Here is a 15,046-nt window from a genome sequence, read left to right as displayed (position 1 = left end):
AGTTGCAAATCTCCAAATTTGTTGAAATCTTTACACCTCCGCTCTCTACCCCGCCTCACACCCTGCCTACCGTCCTTTCACCCAACCAAGCTAGTTATAGATCTCCGTCCACGTACTCCTATCAAATGTGATGTCCTGGGAGATACCTAAGGCTGTTATAGCCTATACGCAACTTCAATTGCTCACCCCACGTCTTCTTCGGTCTTTCCCTCCTCTCCCCCTATACCATCACTCTTTCGACTCTCCTCACCGATGTCGTCATCGATATGCTATAAACGTGTCCAAACCACACACATTCTTCTCTCTATCTACTTAACCGTTATTGGGGCAACTCTCAACTCCTCCTAGAAAACCTCTTTCATGATCTCGTCTAACAGTATCTCCAACATATATATTATCCAAAATGGAGATTTTCGGGCAAAAATTTATGAAATTTTCTAAAATTTCTCTGAACTAGAGGAAGCATTAGAGAGTGTGAAATTATCCAAATTTGAAAAACTCCCGAAAAATAATTACCATGAAAGAGAAACAAATTTTTTGTTATATTCCCACCTATAAAAAAAACCTTGATGTTGATTATTTATAAGAGAGACATAATATTTTATTACATGCATAAAATATTTTAATATTGTAATATCCAAATTATAGAATTTGTTGGAGATGATTGTGTAACACCTTTTGATTTGTAAAGAGCTGTTAATTTAAAATTTTCAATAAAACATCATATAAGGATTAAATCTCTTTCTAAAAGTCAACATTTGATTACCTACAATGACAATCTAAGGTTTAACATCAATACATAATACTCCAAACCTTACACAAGTCTATACCAGGGAAAAGTGTTACTAAAACTCATTAGTTGTCGTTATATCCAAAGTACAAAAGGCGCCTCCAATTTGCTAATTATTTCTCGTGCCTCTAACTAGCTCGTAACTCTTCATAGTGTCGCTAGTACCATTCCCCAACGAGGACTCACATGCCGACAAATAAAAAGGTTAGACGTAGTGAGTTCAAATTTTTTTTCATCTTTAATATGAAAATGGTAAAGCACTAAAGCTGAAAAGATGTTATTTAAATCACAATTTCCAATATGAAATATATTTAATATAAAAGCAACATCATTTCCAAAACCCACTATTTTTATGATGAAAACTCAGTGATGAAAACACCCATTTTATCATGAAGTTAAACCTAATACTCACCCAAAATGCAGTTGAGATTTAATGATGAAATACTGAAATCATGGATGAAACTCTATTATCCTAAACATCAAAACGTGGATGAAACCTAAGATACCAAAACAACAAATTATGGATACATTCCATATCCAAAACAACATTGAAAGCATGGATAATACACTATCCAAAACAACACATTTTGGTGACCTGAGAGACTCGTATCCATCGAATGTGACAAACACAAAAGTAAGCCACATATCAGCGTTAATGAGCCCACTACGGATCAATAGTCATCAAGTTCAACCAATCTTGATCTATACCTTGCATAGTGACCCCCGATGATCCTAAATATGCTCATTCACTAGAAATTATAGTCAACGTGGCCCTACAGTCATCAAGTTCAACCACCCACATTTTGTACCTTGAGTCCTCCGCTATGGCTCACACGGTCAAGTTTAACCACTCACAGTTTATACCTTGATTCCTCCACTATGGATTACACAGTCATCAAGTTCAACCACCCACCATCTATATCTTAGGTCCCCTATTGATCCTAAATATTTCTAGCTACATTACAGGGATAATGATTTCATCTTAAAACCAACAAATCGACTCCTATGCCTATAAATCCATTGCATTACAATCTAAATCACATGACTTCTATTAAATGACCAACACACTAAAAAACATGTAATTTCCTATGCCATAACTGCATATCATATTGCGAAGCTCAACATTGAGCAAATTAAACTGGACAAATATCCCCAAAACACATATGAGTCAAAACCAAGCCAAATATATGACTAATCAATAAAAGTCAACACAAACCTATAAACTGTAAATAACCAACATGTATGCAACTTATACACCGAGTGGTTTAAACACATCATTATTAACTCAAAAGTAGGGCAAAATCCCAAAACGAACATTTATTCAAATACAAGCCATTAAGCTCTTCGATTTATTTAACTAACCAAAATGAAGTCATCATAAGCCCCAAAATGCATTTAAATAGTTTATCAAGTTTCAAGACCCAAAACACTCCAAAATCCAACAAAACTCAATTATTTGAAGTTTTCGGTTGATTTATAAAATCAAATTTCAAAAGTGTATTATCGTCAAATAATCTTCTTTTATGCAATAAATCAACAAAAGGTCACATTTTATGTTTATTTATCAAAATGTCCAAAAACCCAAAGTATGGATATTTTACAAAACTTATAAAATCAAATGTATCAAATATGCAACACTCATCAATTAAATAGCACGTTCGATAAACATCAAGTAGAACACTTTAAAGCTTTAAAATATACATTTCTGACATGTACAAAGTTTTCACAAAACAACTTGAACTTACATTTCCAAATCCATCTCTTGCTTCCAAAATAGTGAAGACATTAGATCCACAAGCAAATCCCACCAAAGAAACTTCGCATGACTAATAATCAAGCCAAATGGACACCAACCATGAGCTCAACTGCTCAAGCTTCAAATCCACCAAAAACCCAAAAGGACATCTGATATTGCTCAAAAGACTTACCTTTTCAAACTTTCAAGATCTATGCTCAAATCCTTTTTAATATCTAAGTTGGATCTCCTCCAAAATGTATCTAAAAGATGGCCAACTCTTTTAGTATGATAATTATATACAAACCTCGTTTTCCTACCATCTTGAATGCCAAACGGTCACAGAAAGGCTTCAAACGAAGGCTCCGAAATCAAGGGTGTTACAAATTGTAATTTCTTTTTGGAGATTTTAAGTTTTGATTCTCCAATTAGGGAGTTTTCTTTAAGGATATGGTAGAGATGCTCCAACATATCCAACCTTAAATATGTAGTTATAAATCGAACAAGAAATTGCAAAATATCATTAATGGGTAATCTTTCGATTCATTTGGCTCTCACGCTCAATGTAAATTCCCATATCTTTATTTGAGTTCGACAAATGATAATAAATATATGATGTCTATTGCCTTATTGCATAAAGCTTGTGACAATAATAAGTAGAGTCATCTTCTCCGAGACTCGGTGTCAACCGTAGACTCCAAAAAAATCATCATGTTGCAAGTGGTTTTTGCAGTATGTATACAGGGGGGGCGTCGGATATTGTTAATTAAGCTAAGCATGCCAAATTTAATTAAGATTGTAAACAATAATGAGAAGAGGTCGAATAACGAATACCAATAAACCAATTCTATAAATTATGTATCATTGACTCATCCAGTTACATAGTTTCTTAATTGAATTGATACTGGATTGAACACCAATAGGCGTCAATGTCTCGTTTGTTAAAAAAACACGAACAACATGAAAATGCTTCAACAACTAGTCTGTAATTAGCTATTCTAATCTAATCACGAACTTGGAGTTGATTGCTAGTTGCGTTACGACCAATCACACACCAAAACTAATCAACAAGCGGACATCTGTTTTATCTGTTAACAACACCCAAACTTATTCATGTAGAACCGCTTAGCCTCATAATTTTACTTATTTCACACAATTCTTCTGGTTCAAAGGGTTTTTGCTCTATTAGGAACAACTTTCTTTCTCTTTTGTCAGATGTTTTCTAGGAACGAGCAATCGTTTGAGTTAGATTATACAATTTTACGTTGTTAACAACTAACACAAATGTCAATTAGAGCAATGATTGCTACTAAGATCAAGCTAAGAACAATTATAGATTCAAAACCAGATATAGCAATTCAAACTAACTTTTATAAACAGAGGGATCCAACTTAGATTAGAAGAACATTAAATCAAGGATTGCTTAATTAAATTCAAATGACGTCAAAGGACATTCGAGTCTCAACACAAACAAATGCAAAGCTAATTACATACCTGTTGTTAGAAATTAAAACCCTGATTACTCATAATTGAAATCATAAAGCTTACAAATGATGTAAACTGAAGATCTCATTAAGAAACCCTAGAAAATCTCCAAAATACCCTTTCAAATGCTTGTGAGTCATGATCTCAAGTTCTCTGATGTTTCTTGGTTGATTCCTCCAATGACGGTTACTCTCTTGGTTTTATATCATTACAAAAACCGCTTGAAAAATAAAAACACAACACGATCTACGACCGTTGGCAATGTGGGACGCGGCTAAACCCGCTAGAAAAGTTGTCTGGCTTGATCCCCAAATGCTTACCCGGTAAGTGCTTATCTATAGGAGTCAACATATAATTTACCTTGATGCGTAAGATTTTAGTACATCAAAACGCATCGAATGCAACAATTTACCGGGTAAGCACTTACCTAGGTAAGAGTCATCTTCACTTAACGGGTAAGACTCTACATCCTTCTTATCGCTCTTGCCCAGTAAGATTCTTGGCCCTTGTCATGTTCATCTGATGAAGAAATTTATTCGGTAAACACTTACCAAACAAACATTTAGTAAACGGCCCCCTTAGTGAGGTAATTATTTAGTCTAGAAACTTACAAACTGAAGGATAATTTGATATATATATATATATATATATATAACGCTTATCATTTATCATGATTTACACTCTAATTCTATATCTACATTCGGCCAACGAAAAAGTGTTAAAAAGATGGAATTAATTTCCATTCCTTTTGTTACCAACTAAATGCTTAATCAAACCAAATTCAGCTTAATTCCAATTCTTTGACGTATTCCATTTCTTTCAAAAGCATTTTGCAAAACAAACACGGTCTAGAAATAACAAACACAATAGAATTACTCGTGGATATGATCACACCCGATTCTATCCAACCTTTTGGCTCCTAAATGAAATAATGTTTACAAGTTAGAGGGATCAAACTGTGAAACCATAAAATTAATGGGCTAAATGTAGCGAATACATATTCTTTAAGGTGTAGATAGGAAAATAGATGGATTATATTTGTGAGGTCTTGCAAAAATGGTGGAGCAAAATTGTAGTAATGGCTTCTAATCCTGTAGGAATGAAGCGGATAGCCATGGTGAGTACATCTTTTGTAGGCATTTCGGCTCTTCCTCTCTCGCAGCTGAAGCCAACAGCTATTCAAGTTCCGTTTAAAGGTTCGTTGAATTTCAAAAAACTGAAAAACTAGGGTTTATGATTGTAAATTGCATTGTTACTGATAGTAATTTATGCATATGTTGGTTACCTAGTTTATGGATGAATAGAGGCTCAGGAAACAAGGAGTTATCATTTTTGGAATTCAAAGCTTCCTTCTGTTTTGGAAGTTTTAAGCGTGAATTGTTTCCTTATTCTCGTTGTTGTTGATTAAGTTGATTTTGTTGTTATGCAAGTGTCTAATAACATCTGATTAAACTATATTCCTGGTTATTTGTTACAATTTTATGGGATAAGGGCATAAGATTTGATACTAGGTGAAAGAGTAGAGCTACTCTGGTTGGCAATGTCATGGAGTTCTCTTTTCATCCTGATCTTCAATTTTATAGGTCCAGTTTTGTTTTTATGTGAAACACACAAAGTCAAGATTAGAGAAGGAAAATGGACACAAGACATCTAATGGATTGGTTACACTTGCAGCATATAGTAGTCTCATATACTATTTAAACATAGTGAATTTTCTAATTGTGGCCATTCTTTTTTCATAATATTGCACACTAAAAGGTATGTGAAAAGCTCATGGTTATGGTAACTGTTGAGCTTGAGATGGGATTCATGGGAATTCTTTAGGAATGAGGCAAAACAAAAAAGAGGAGTCCGCTTGGAAATGAAGGGCGACTTCCAAAACAATAGGAATCAATATTCAAACTTTGGCATATGAAAAAGAATTAGAGAACTAGGCTAATAATATAATTTGTTTTCTTAAATACTATAAAATCTACGCATAGATAAATGATAGGCATCATGTAAAGTTGAAGCCTCATTGGATTGGAAAACTTTGGTGATAGATTTGTAATTGAACCTCTCTTTTACCTGCAAAGATTGATCCCTTGAGTTCCATATTTGGCAACATTGATGTAAAAAAAGAGCTTTAGCCAACATTATTTTGGTCTAATTAAAGTTTGTTTTAGTTTTTTTATCAATATTAAAAAAAACACACACATAACTAATTATGGAATTTGCTGGTTATGTTAGGTTCCTTTATTCTGGCCATTTCTCACTTTCATTTCTTACCCCATTTATATGGTGTTAAGAGGACCAGAATGTGATTGTGGGCCCTATTGACTTGGTATGAGGAGATATGAAGATGAGGTTCTGCATTTGCATTTAAAATTTTGTAGTGTAATAGTTGTTAACAAGATGCTAGACTATAAGAATGTTCAAGTTCTGGATGATTTTGGAACTAAATGACCTAAACAAAGAAGAAGAATTAGAGGATTAAGTACAAATTATTCTTCACATTGATATTTCCAATGGTGGGCTCCCTAGGGATTGCTAGGAACAAAGTTACTAGTTTATCACATTTTGTACTTTATGAGGCATAGAATGATATATAGTTGAGTTGAAGATTGATAGAAAGATATAAATTTATTTGAAGTTGTCAGATGACAATTGAGCTATCTGCTGTTTGCATTAAATTGAGGTTGATATTATCAGTTGGGAACTAAAATAAAAGAAACCATATTTAATATTAGAGTTGATTGAAAATTAAAATTATTTTCGGGGGCTTAAGAATTGTATTATGTATATGCTTAATTATGAAGAATATTTTTAAGCCACAAGTTCTATGCAGTAACTGAGAAGGTTTTTTTTTGGCCTATTTTCCTTCTTTGACCACATATTCAGATCATTCTCTTGTACGTCTTTATTAGCCACTAAGATTTAGCCTTTGCTACTAACCAACTTCATCGGTTTGTGTTCTAACATTTTCACTTGCTGTGTGAGCCACATCAAGGAGAAAAGCACATTTGGAGACTTGTTAAAGATTCCGATTAAAAGCGAAGGTAAGCTTATGTTACTTTAAAGCATGGTGACAAGGTATATAGCTGATATTAATTACATATCAGCTTTAGAAAGCAATATCATTAGCATTGGCAACCTTGCAGAGGAAGGGTATGAAATATTTATTGACTGCTCTCTCATCGTCGGACACAAATGGAAAATTAATTGCAAAGGTTGATATGACAAGGATTCAACTTTTCACACTTGATGTCCAGACATGATTGATGAAGTGCGTGATGAGTCATGGTTTTGCATATAATGTTTAAACATCATAGGTTTTTGACCCTCTGAAGTTATTGTCGAGAGAAATTATGATGAACGGACTGCCAGAATATCAAGCAGATCAAGTATGTGAAGGTTACCTTGCACTCTTGCAGGAAGCAATAACAAAGTGTCAACCAATAAGTTTTCATGTTGACGCTTTTAAATGTGATGATTACCTGCCATGTTAAAATTCTAGACACAAAATGAAGCATGGAGCCAACAACCGGCATCTTAGAACTTTTGCCTCTATTGCATATGCTCACATTTGATCAGAAGAGAGAAGCTAGATGACAAAGGATGGAAGTACAACTTTGTTGGTCATAAGAAAAGGAGTAAGGTGTATAAGTTGTGTAATCCTCTTTGGAAATAAGTGATTATCTCACTAGATGCTGAAGAAGCAAAATACGAGAGATGGAGCAAAAAACGAGAAGAAAGTTGAAGGATTATCTTTTTGATGATAATGACTTTAATGCATAAGACGATCAAGGTTGTTGTCATCGTACTCTCCGATCAAGGTTGTGATCGTACTCTCCACAAAGTCCAACTCCAATATCTTTTACATTGATGCTAACTTTATTCGCTGGCAGCAGTAGCAACAACAATTCATGTGAAACAACTACAAAAATGCGAGATCTATAGCAGATCTATGAGATGCTATAGAGCCCATGTAGATTACATTTGATGATTCATTACCTTTTCTAATATCAATGTGTGATATAACAACACATGAAGATTATAAATGGAAGAAAGCCATGAATGAACAGATTGTTGCAATAAAAAGAAATGACAATTGGGAACTAACTTGACTCCGCAAGTGACCCAAGACAATTGTAGTCAAGTGGGTGTACTATGTACAAGACAGACTAATCAAGAAGGGGAAGTGGAGAAGCACAAGGCAAGGTTAGTCACTAAAGGCTATAAGCTCTAGATAAGTGTTTTCCCTAACTGCAAGGATTGATACCATCAACCTTCTTATAACAGTCCTTGAATTGGGGAGTTTTAGAATACAAACCCGGGGAGGTTTCTTAGAAGTGAAGACTAAATATTTCTTGCTAATAGAAGGTGCAAGATAGAGATTGAAATTTGTGGTCACAGGAAAAAAACTTCTTAATAACTACATTGAGTTTGTGGCTTGGAAAAAGATGCTCCATAATTAAGCAAAGGCATAGTTGTGGTTCAATAAACCTCAATATAGGTAGTGGAATCGAAGGATAAATTTTGATGCTATATCAGCAAGGCAAAGTATGTGGGCTGCCGACAACATGCTTGCCACTATTTCTTACCTTTGGTGGTTCTAGAATGGTTTTTGAAGCCAATAAATGAATGCATACATGCTTTTGAGGAAAAGACAGATAGAGCAAACTAGTTGTAGCTACTAGCTAGCATTCGAAAAACAAGGAGTGTTGAAACACTTCATATTTTTGTCAAAAGTGTTTCATAACATGAGGTGTTTTTTTTTGTAATTGAATGCTGATACTAATATATTATCATGAGATATGCTTATGTGAGTCCCTTATGTTTCCAAAAGAACGAGGGATTGCAACGTACAATAATGGTTCATGAATGAAGGCACATAGTTCTTCAATCGTAGGTTACAGCCATATATGCTGGAATTAGTAATGATGTTGAACATGGACACCTTGCTTTACATTATCCTTCGCTTTCTCCTTGCAGTCTGTATGTACAAATGTTTACTTTAAGCAGGCATCTTGAACCAAAATTGAAAATTGATTTGATTCCATCCTAGAGAGATATTTTGGGATCGTAGAAGAAGATGGGAAGTTAAAACTTAAAAAATATATTTATGGTTGATACCATGATGTGGAGGATTAAGCATATCACAAAGTTTTTAACATGGAGGTGCTTACTGCATGTCTGTACACATTGAGGAGTTTATGACAGAAAAGATGTAGCATTTTTGTTTCCTATCTGAATTTGTAAAGATAATGTAAAAAGAGAAGTTACTGGGTGATTCTATTATCTTCCTCTTAACAGGTGAAGCTCATCTGCACCTATCGTTTCCGCCACATATTACTCTTTATCATAATTGAACTTTTTAGCAAGTGCCCAACAGTTAAATTTCTACTTCAGAAACATGGGGAGTTGAGTGATTTCAGAACAGAACCTTTCAGAATTGCATGTGGGGTAGGAGGTTGGATCTGTTAGGTTGCTTATTTTGGAAGCATTTGTACTTATTCATGCCATGGGACTAGGATGTTACCCTTTGATCTACTTTTCATTTTATCTTGTTTCCAGTGCCGAGTTGTAATATAACAGTACTTCGATTTCATACAACTTCTGTTTTATAATCTTCGCTCAGAGTTCTAATTTTTTGCCCTTCCTCCTCTTCTTCTAGAAAGAGTTCTTTCTCTTAGATTTTCAACAACTGGAAATCCTGCGTATTCCACAAAAGAATTTCATGGGTTGATATCGAAGAAAATGACATCTATAATCCCCAGAAGTAGCAATTCCTCAAGCTCTGATGGTGCCACTGATGAGGCATCCGATAAAAAGAAGGCATGTGACACCCATCTTCGATCTAAACTTCTGCATGTAGAACCACGTATCACACTTGATTATGTAGATCAAAGTGAATTTATCTTTTTTACTTCTACCATGTATCCCTCCATGCCAAATAAAGAAAGTCTATATTTGACTTTTGGGTGTCCAATGAATCATTTTCTAATCTTTTTTTTTTTTTCCCGTTTAAGCAAAAGTTTGATAGCTACAGTAGACGGTACAAAGTTTTAAAATAAAGAATTTTGGAGATGCAAAACCAAAAATACTGGATCAATTTTGAATCTGTAATGTACCAGGGTGGACTTTTTGAAACTAATGGGGATGTAGTCATGTAGTAACATATTGCTACATCATGTTACACGTTTATTTTTTGGTTATCTGGTCCCGAAGTGGAGAGTTGTTTGTAGTCAAAGACATTAAAGAAAAGTACAAATTAGGCTTCTCTTCTGGTCCCAACTCCCAACGTAATTGTTACCAGTTTCTCTATCTTAAATTCTTTCGAGCAAAGTCACACAATTTTGTTGAAGATTGTTTGATAGTCTTTTTAATGTTTATTAACTTGTTGACTTCTGTTATCTCATCAATGGCTTGATTACTGCAGGTGCCATTTGGGTATAATCGGAAAGATGTTTTATTTATTGGACTAGGAGTTACATTTTTTGGCATTGGTCTAAAAAGCGGATTAGAGGTATCCTCACCATTCACTTTTTATTTATGGAATCTCTTATCTCTTGGATTTAACTCAATGTTGTCGTGTAATAAAGATACGCAGCGTATTTTTGGAATTTATATTCATCTTAGGGGCCGTTTACCAAACGTTTACTGGGTAAGAGTCTTGGTCCTTGCTATGCCTACGGTTACGGTTCTAGGTCTCCGGAAGGTAAGTGACACCTGGTAAGCGCTTACCTAGTAAATGTTTGGTAAACGGTCCTTTAGGCTAATGTCTTGACGGTTTTAGCAACCTGCAAGTTTAACCGTTGTGGCCAGAGACATGGGTTCAAGTAAAGAACCAGTTTAGGATGGATGATCACATATACACAACAGTAATCACATGAATCAAGAAAATTGAAGGTTTTTATACCCTCAATTGCAACTCCATTTTGCAAATCCCAAACTAAAAGTACTTATCCATCCAATGTTGTCATTGCAAATACTCCCTCCTTCCCGCAATAAATGTCCGCGATGAAATAGACGATTACAACTTTAGAAATATTTAATTACTAAATGAGATTTTACCCTTAATAATAGAGGGGTAATGAATTTCTTCATCTCATATACAAGGGCAAAATTGAAAAGTAGACACTTAATTCACGAGCTTGATTTTTGTTGACTAGATTTTCCCATTTTTATCATCATTATGCGTGTTTACGACAGTTTACTAATAGTCAAACACTATTATAAGACCGCGCACTTGGTAACAAGTTGCAATTGTTTAGTAATGGAGGGCGTAACAAGATATTCATGCTGGTTTTGCATTTAAAGAGTAGATCGCATGATAAGCTTGTTTCTCTAATTGATATCTAATCTAAGCATTCATGTTGACATTGTTTGCAGTTCTTCGGAGTCGATCCTTTACAGGCTGGGAATGTTGTCCAGTTGGTATTGGTGTTAGGTCTTACCGTTGGATGGATTTCAACATACATTTTTCGAGTTTCAAACAAGGAAATGACATATGCCCAACAGTTACGCGACTACGAAATGAAAGTTATGGAGGTCAGTTCATAATTACCATTTTCTTACTTCACCTGCTATTTTCTACACAAGTCTCGGCTTCTTTTTGACATATTTGTCCTTGATGAACATTAACATAACATTAGTTTGACGATGGCAAATTGGTTGAATCACCTTGACTTTTAGCCGAAAACTAGGACCACTAGGCAAAAATTCATTACATCCCCCAATCTCCAGGGAAGAGAGATATTGAGCTCGTTTGGTTTGATGTAATTTCTATGATTACGAGATCACAAGTGTATGCTTGATACATATTATGTTCGAGTATTCATATGAAGAAAGTAAAAGTTTAGGGACGGTTTTATTGGTTTCACCGTATTTTTTTGCTGTGAAAGTTGTCATATACCCCAAAGGGTTGTGCAAAGAGTCGAATATCAATTCTTTCCACTCTATTCGGCATATCTACACAGTGGCGAATCCTAGATTTTTGCTTAGTGGATGTACCTTTAAGGTGGATCAAAGGCTCGCAAAGTCTTTCATTGTGTTTTAACCGAATTGCACCGTTTGGAGGGATTTTTTTAAGTTTTTTGGTTGATTTTGAGGGACTTCTTGGTTTTTGGTTGATTTTGAGAGACTTTTTCAGTTTGTGGATGATTTTTCGAGGGACTTTTTTAGGTCTTTTGGTCAATGTTTCTTTGTATTTTCTGATACTCTGAAACACCCTTCCAAAGCTTAGTGATTGCATCTTTTATACCGCAAAAATAATTTTACATATAAAAAAAAGTTGAGCTGGTGCACAAGACCCCACTTAGTGCTTAATAGGTCTGCCCGTGTATCTACCATCTTTTCACATAAATACTCAATTGATTATTGACGTTTTTCTTATTATTCTGAGTTTCAAGTTTCACCGTTAACTTCTCAATGCAGAAACGGCTAGAGGGTCTAAGTGAAGCGGAATTAGAAGCGTTGCTTGAACAAGTCGAGGAAGAAAAACAACGTGTGGCAAGTAAGAGGGAGTAACTAAAACCTCATGTAGCATATCGTTGTCGACACTACAATAGTTAATGTAAATGATCGGTGACTAATGTACGAATTTTCAGCAACAATCATTTACATGTACATGTACATGGTATATAGTATATTGTGCGAGTATCTTGATACAGGAAATGTTGTATTTTAGCTTTTAATATTGGGTTTCTTATACAGTTTTTGTTTATTTTTTTTCTTTTTGAAGGAAATAAACAATGCAAGGAATTGAACCCTGACCTTTCTTTGGAAATACAAGCAACTAAGCTATAATTATATTATTACTGTAAAGGAAAAACCAAATAGAACAACAGTAAATGGAGATAATGATATGCAAGATGAGTTACAAGTAGAAAACTGTAAGAGACATCAGTTTTAATCTACCTCTAATATGTTTATCTCTATTTATATTGTCATATCATTTAGATGATCACACACATATCCTATCACACTCCCCTTTGTGCTGAGTCAAAAGAGTAATAATGCACAATTGTTGCCTTGTTAAAACCTTATGTCAAAAAAAAAACCCAGTGGAAAAAATTTAAAATAGGACGAAGGAAAAAGTACAATGCATCAACTTCTTTGCAATATATAGCCTTTTTCTTTAGTCTAATATTCTCTAAGATTTGTACATTAATCATGAGAGTTAGGAAAACAAGATGATATATAAATTGTTACCTCACTAAAACCTTACACCAAGGAACAAAATCCAATGAGAAAAATAAAATCTTGGTGAAGGAAAGGGCACAACATACCAATATTGCATATATAGTAGATTCCTGTTTTTGTCTACTATCCCCCCCTGATTTGTGCATTAATCAAGAAAGTTTGGAAAGTCTAAGCAAATATGTCACATTCTTCTACCATCTAACTTGATTCACTTGAATCCAGAGAAAAGTTTGTTATTGCTGATCATATAGAAACTTAAGCAGAATATGCTTTATGTTATCACCCTTGATGTATTTTACTTTCACTTCTTTGATACATGATACATTATTTCTATATGTGCGGGTAGGATATTGGTTGAACTCAAAACGTTAGCTGCTCTACTATGTGTAATGATAGTCCTTGACCGTATACACTCTTGAACAGTCTCATGTAGAGTAATATTCTTGGAATAGTTCGAAGAGGTAACTACAAGGGTTTGCTTAGCTTACTTCCAAGCAATCAACATGTTCCTTGTGGTAATTCCTTATCCAGTTCGGGAACAACCTTTGCATGGGTCATACAGATACCTAATATCAACAAATACATACTAAGATATTGTTTGGTGTTTTTCTGTAAAGGCTACAACTTTCGCCGTTCACTATCTAAGTAGGCATTGAAGTTCAATTATCAATCTCATTTTTCTCTCTGTAGGGAAAATATAAGCCCATATCAATGGTTCCAAAAAATTAATTTGATATCATTCCAATGATGTTGCGTTGACGCTGAGTTAAATCTAGCTAACAAGTTCACTGATAATACAATATACAATCAAGTGTATTGTGTAAGTACAATAATGCGTCTATTGTATTTAGGTTGAGAATTCCAGCTCCCAACACCTCTTCATCATCATCCTTTAGACGAAATAGACATTTCCTTATAAAAGACTTTCGAACCCGTTGAAGATCCTTGTGGCTCCGGATTCCTCCAATCCAATCCAACACTTTGACCGATCATAGGAGTGCTAGCTCGGCTTTGTCCATATTAAATTGTCTGATCATTTTCCGGACATATGCGAATCGGTGGATTAATATTCCACAAGCTTAGTGTCTGAGCTCCAATAGCTAGACGTAGCCAAGTTTTCCCAAGATCTTTCATCTCAAATTCAGATTTCAAGTAGATTATGGTTTTTCTTATTTCATCAAGAGTGACTATTATGTTCATAACATCGACATATAGAGTACGATTAAAAATCTAGAACTCGTTTTTTTATAAGTACGCAAGGGCACAATTCATCTTTCTTATATCGCTTCCCAATCAAGTACTCACTTAAGCGGATGTACCACATTCGGCTAGATTGCTTTAATATATAAAGTGTTTCAATTTTATTTCAATTGCAGTATGTGGTTTAGAGTTACTTGGTTTGGATAGTGTAATGACACCAAACACTTTTATATATCTCTGAATTTAGATCCCCATAGAGATACGTAGTAACCCCATCCATGAGATGCATTTCCAATCCTTCGGAAAACTACCAGACTAATTAATTAACATAATGTTATAATGTCCATCATCGGAGAGTAAGGTAACGTTTGTTTTTAAGAGGTGCTGAAGTCTGAAGGCTTATTTCACTTCTGATTTATAGAAGGTGGTGCTGACGTCTAAAATCTAAGTTAATAAGACTATTTGTTTTTGTAAATTGATAAACGTTTGAATTTGTTTAAATTATACTAGAAGAGTACTCGCGCAATGCAGCGAGACAAATCTCGATTTTAATGTTCTATTTATTATGTGTCTTTGTAGATGTTATAATACGATTTTATGTGTTTTTAAGAAAGCAATAATGATTTTATTTTTAAATAAAATATAAATTT

General features: G+C 34.4%; 1 protein-coding gene across 1 annotated transcript; it reads left to right on the top strand.

Annotated features, from left to right (window-relative positions):
- Positions 1-5,074: 5,074 nt before the first annotated feature.
- On the top strand, positions 5,075-12,704 carry LOC112515453. Its single transcript, XM_025122284.1, has 5 exons — positions 5,075-5,206; positions 9,667-9,827; positions 10,432-10,518; positions 11,385-11,543; positions 12,429-12,704. Exons 1-5 carry the CDS (start codon positions 5,089-5,091, stop codon positions 12,519-12,521), a joined length of 618 nt encoding a protein of 205 aa, XP_024978052.1. The 5' UTR covers positions 5,075-5,088; the 3' UTR covers positions 12,522-12,704.
- Positions 12,705-15,046: the final 2,342 nt, after the last annotated feature.

The sequence above is a fragment of the Cynara cardunculus genome (assembly GCF_001531365.2).
Source record: "Cynara cardunculus var. scolymus isolate 2C chromosome LG 7, CcrdV1, whole genome shotgun sequence".
NCBI classification, from domain to species: Eukaryota; Viridiplantae; Streptophyta; class Magnoliopsida; order Asterales; family Asteraceae; genus Cynara; species Cynara cardunculus.
The sequence above is the reverse complement of the archived record's forward strand: the minus strand, read 5'-3'. Positions and strand labels throughout refer to the sequence as shown.

Coding starts and splice junctions, on each gene's coding strand:
- LOC112515453 (XM_025122284.1), top strand. CDS start 5,089: ATGGCTTCTAATCCTGTAGGAATGAAGCGGATAGCCATGGTGAGTACA. Junction 9,828..10,431: donor AGGCATCCGATAAAAAGAAG/GCATGTGACACC, acceptor TGATTACTGCAG/GTGCCATTTGGGTATAATCG. Junction 11,544..12,428: donor ACGAAATGAAAGTTATGGAG/GTCAGTTCATAA, acceptor TTCTCAATGCAG/AAACGGCTAGAGGGTCTAAG.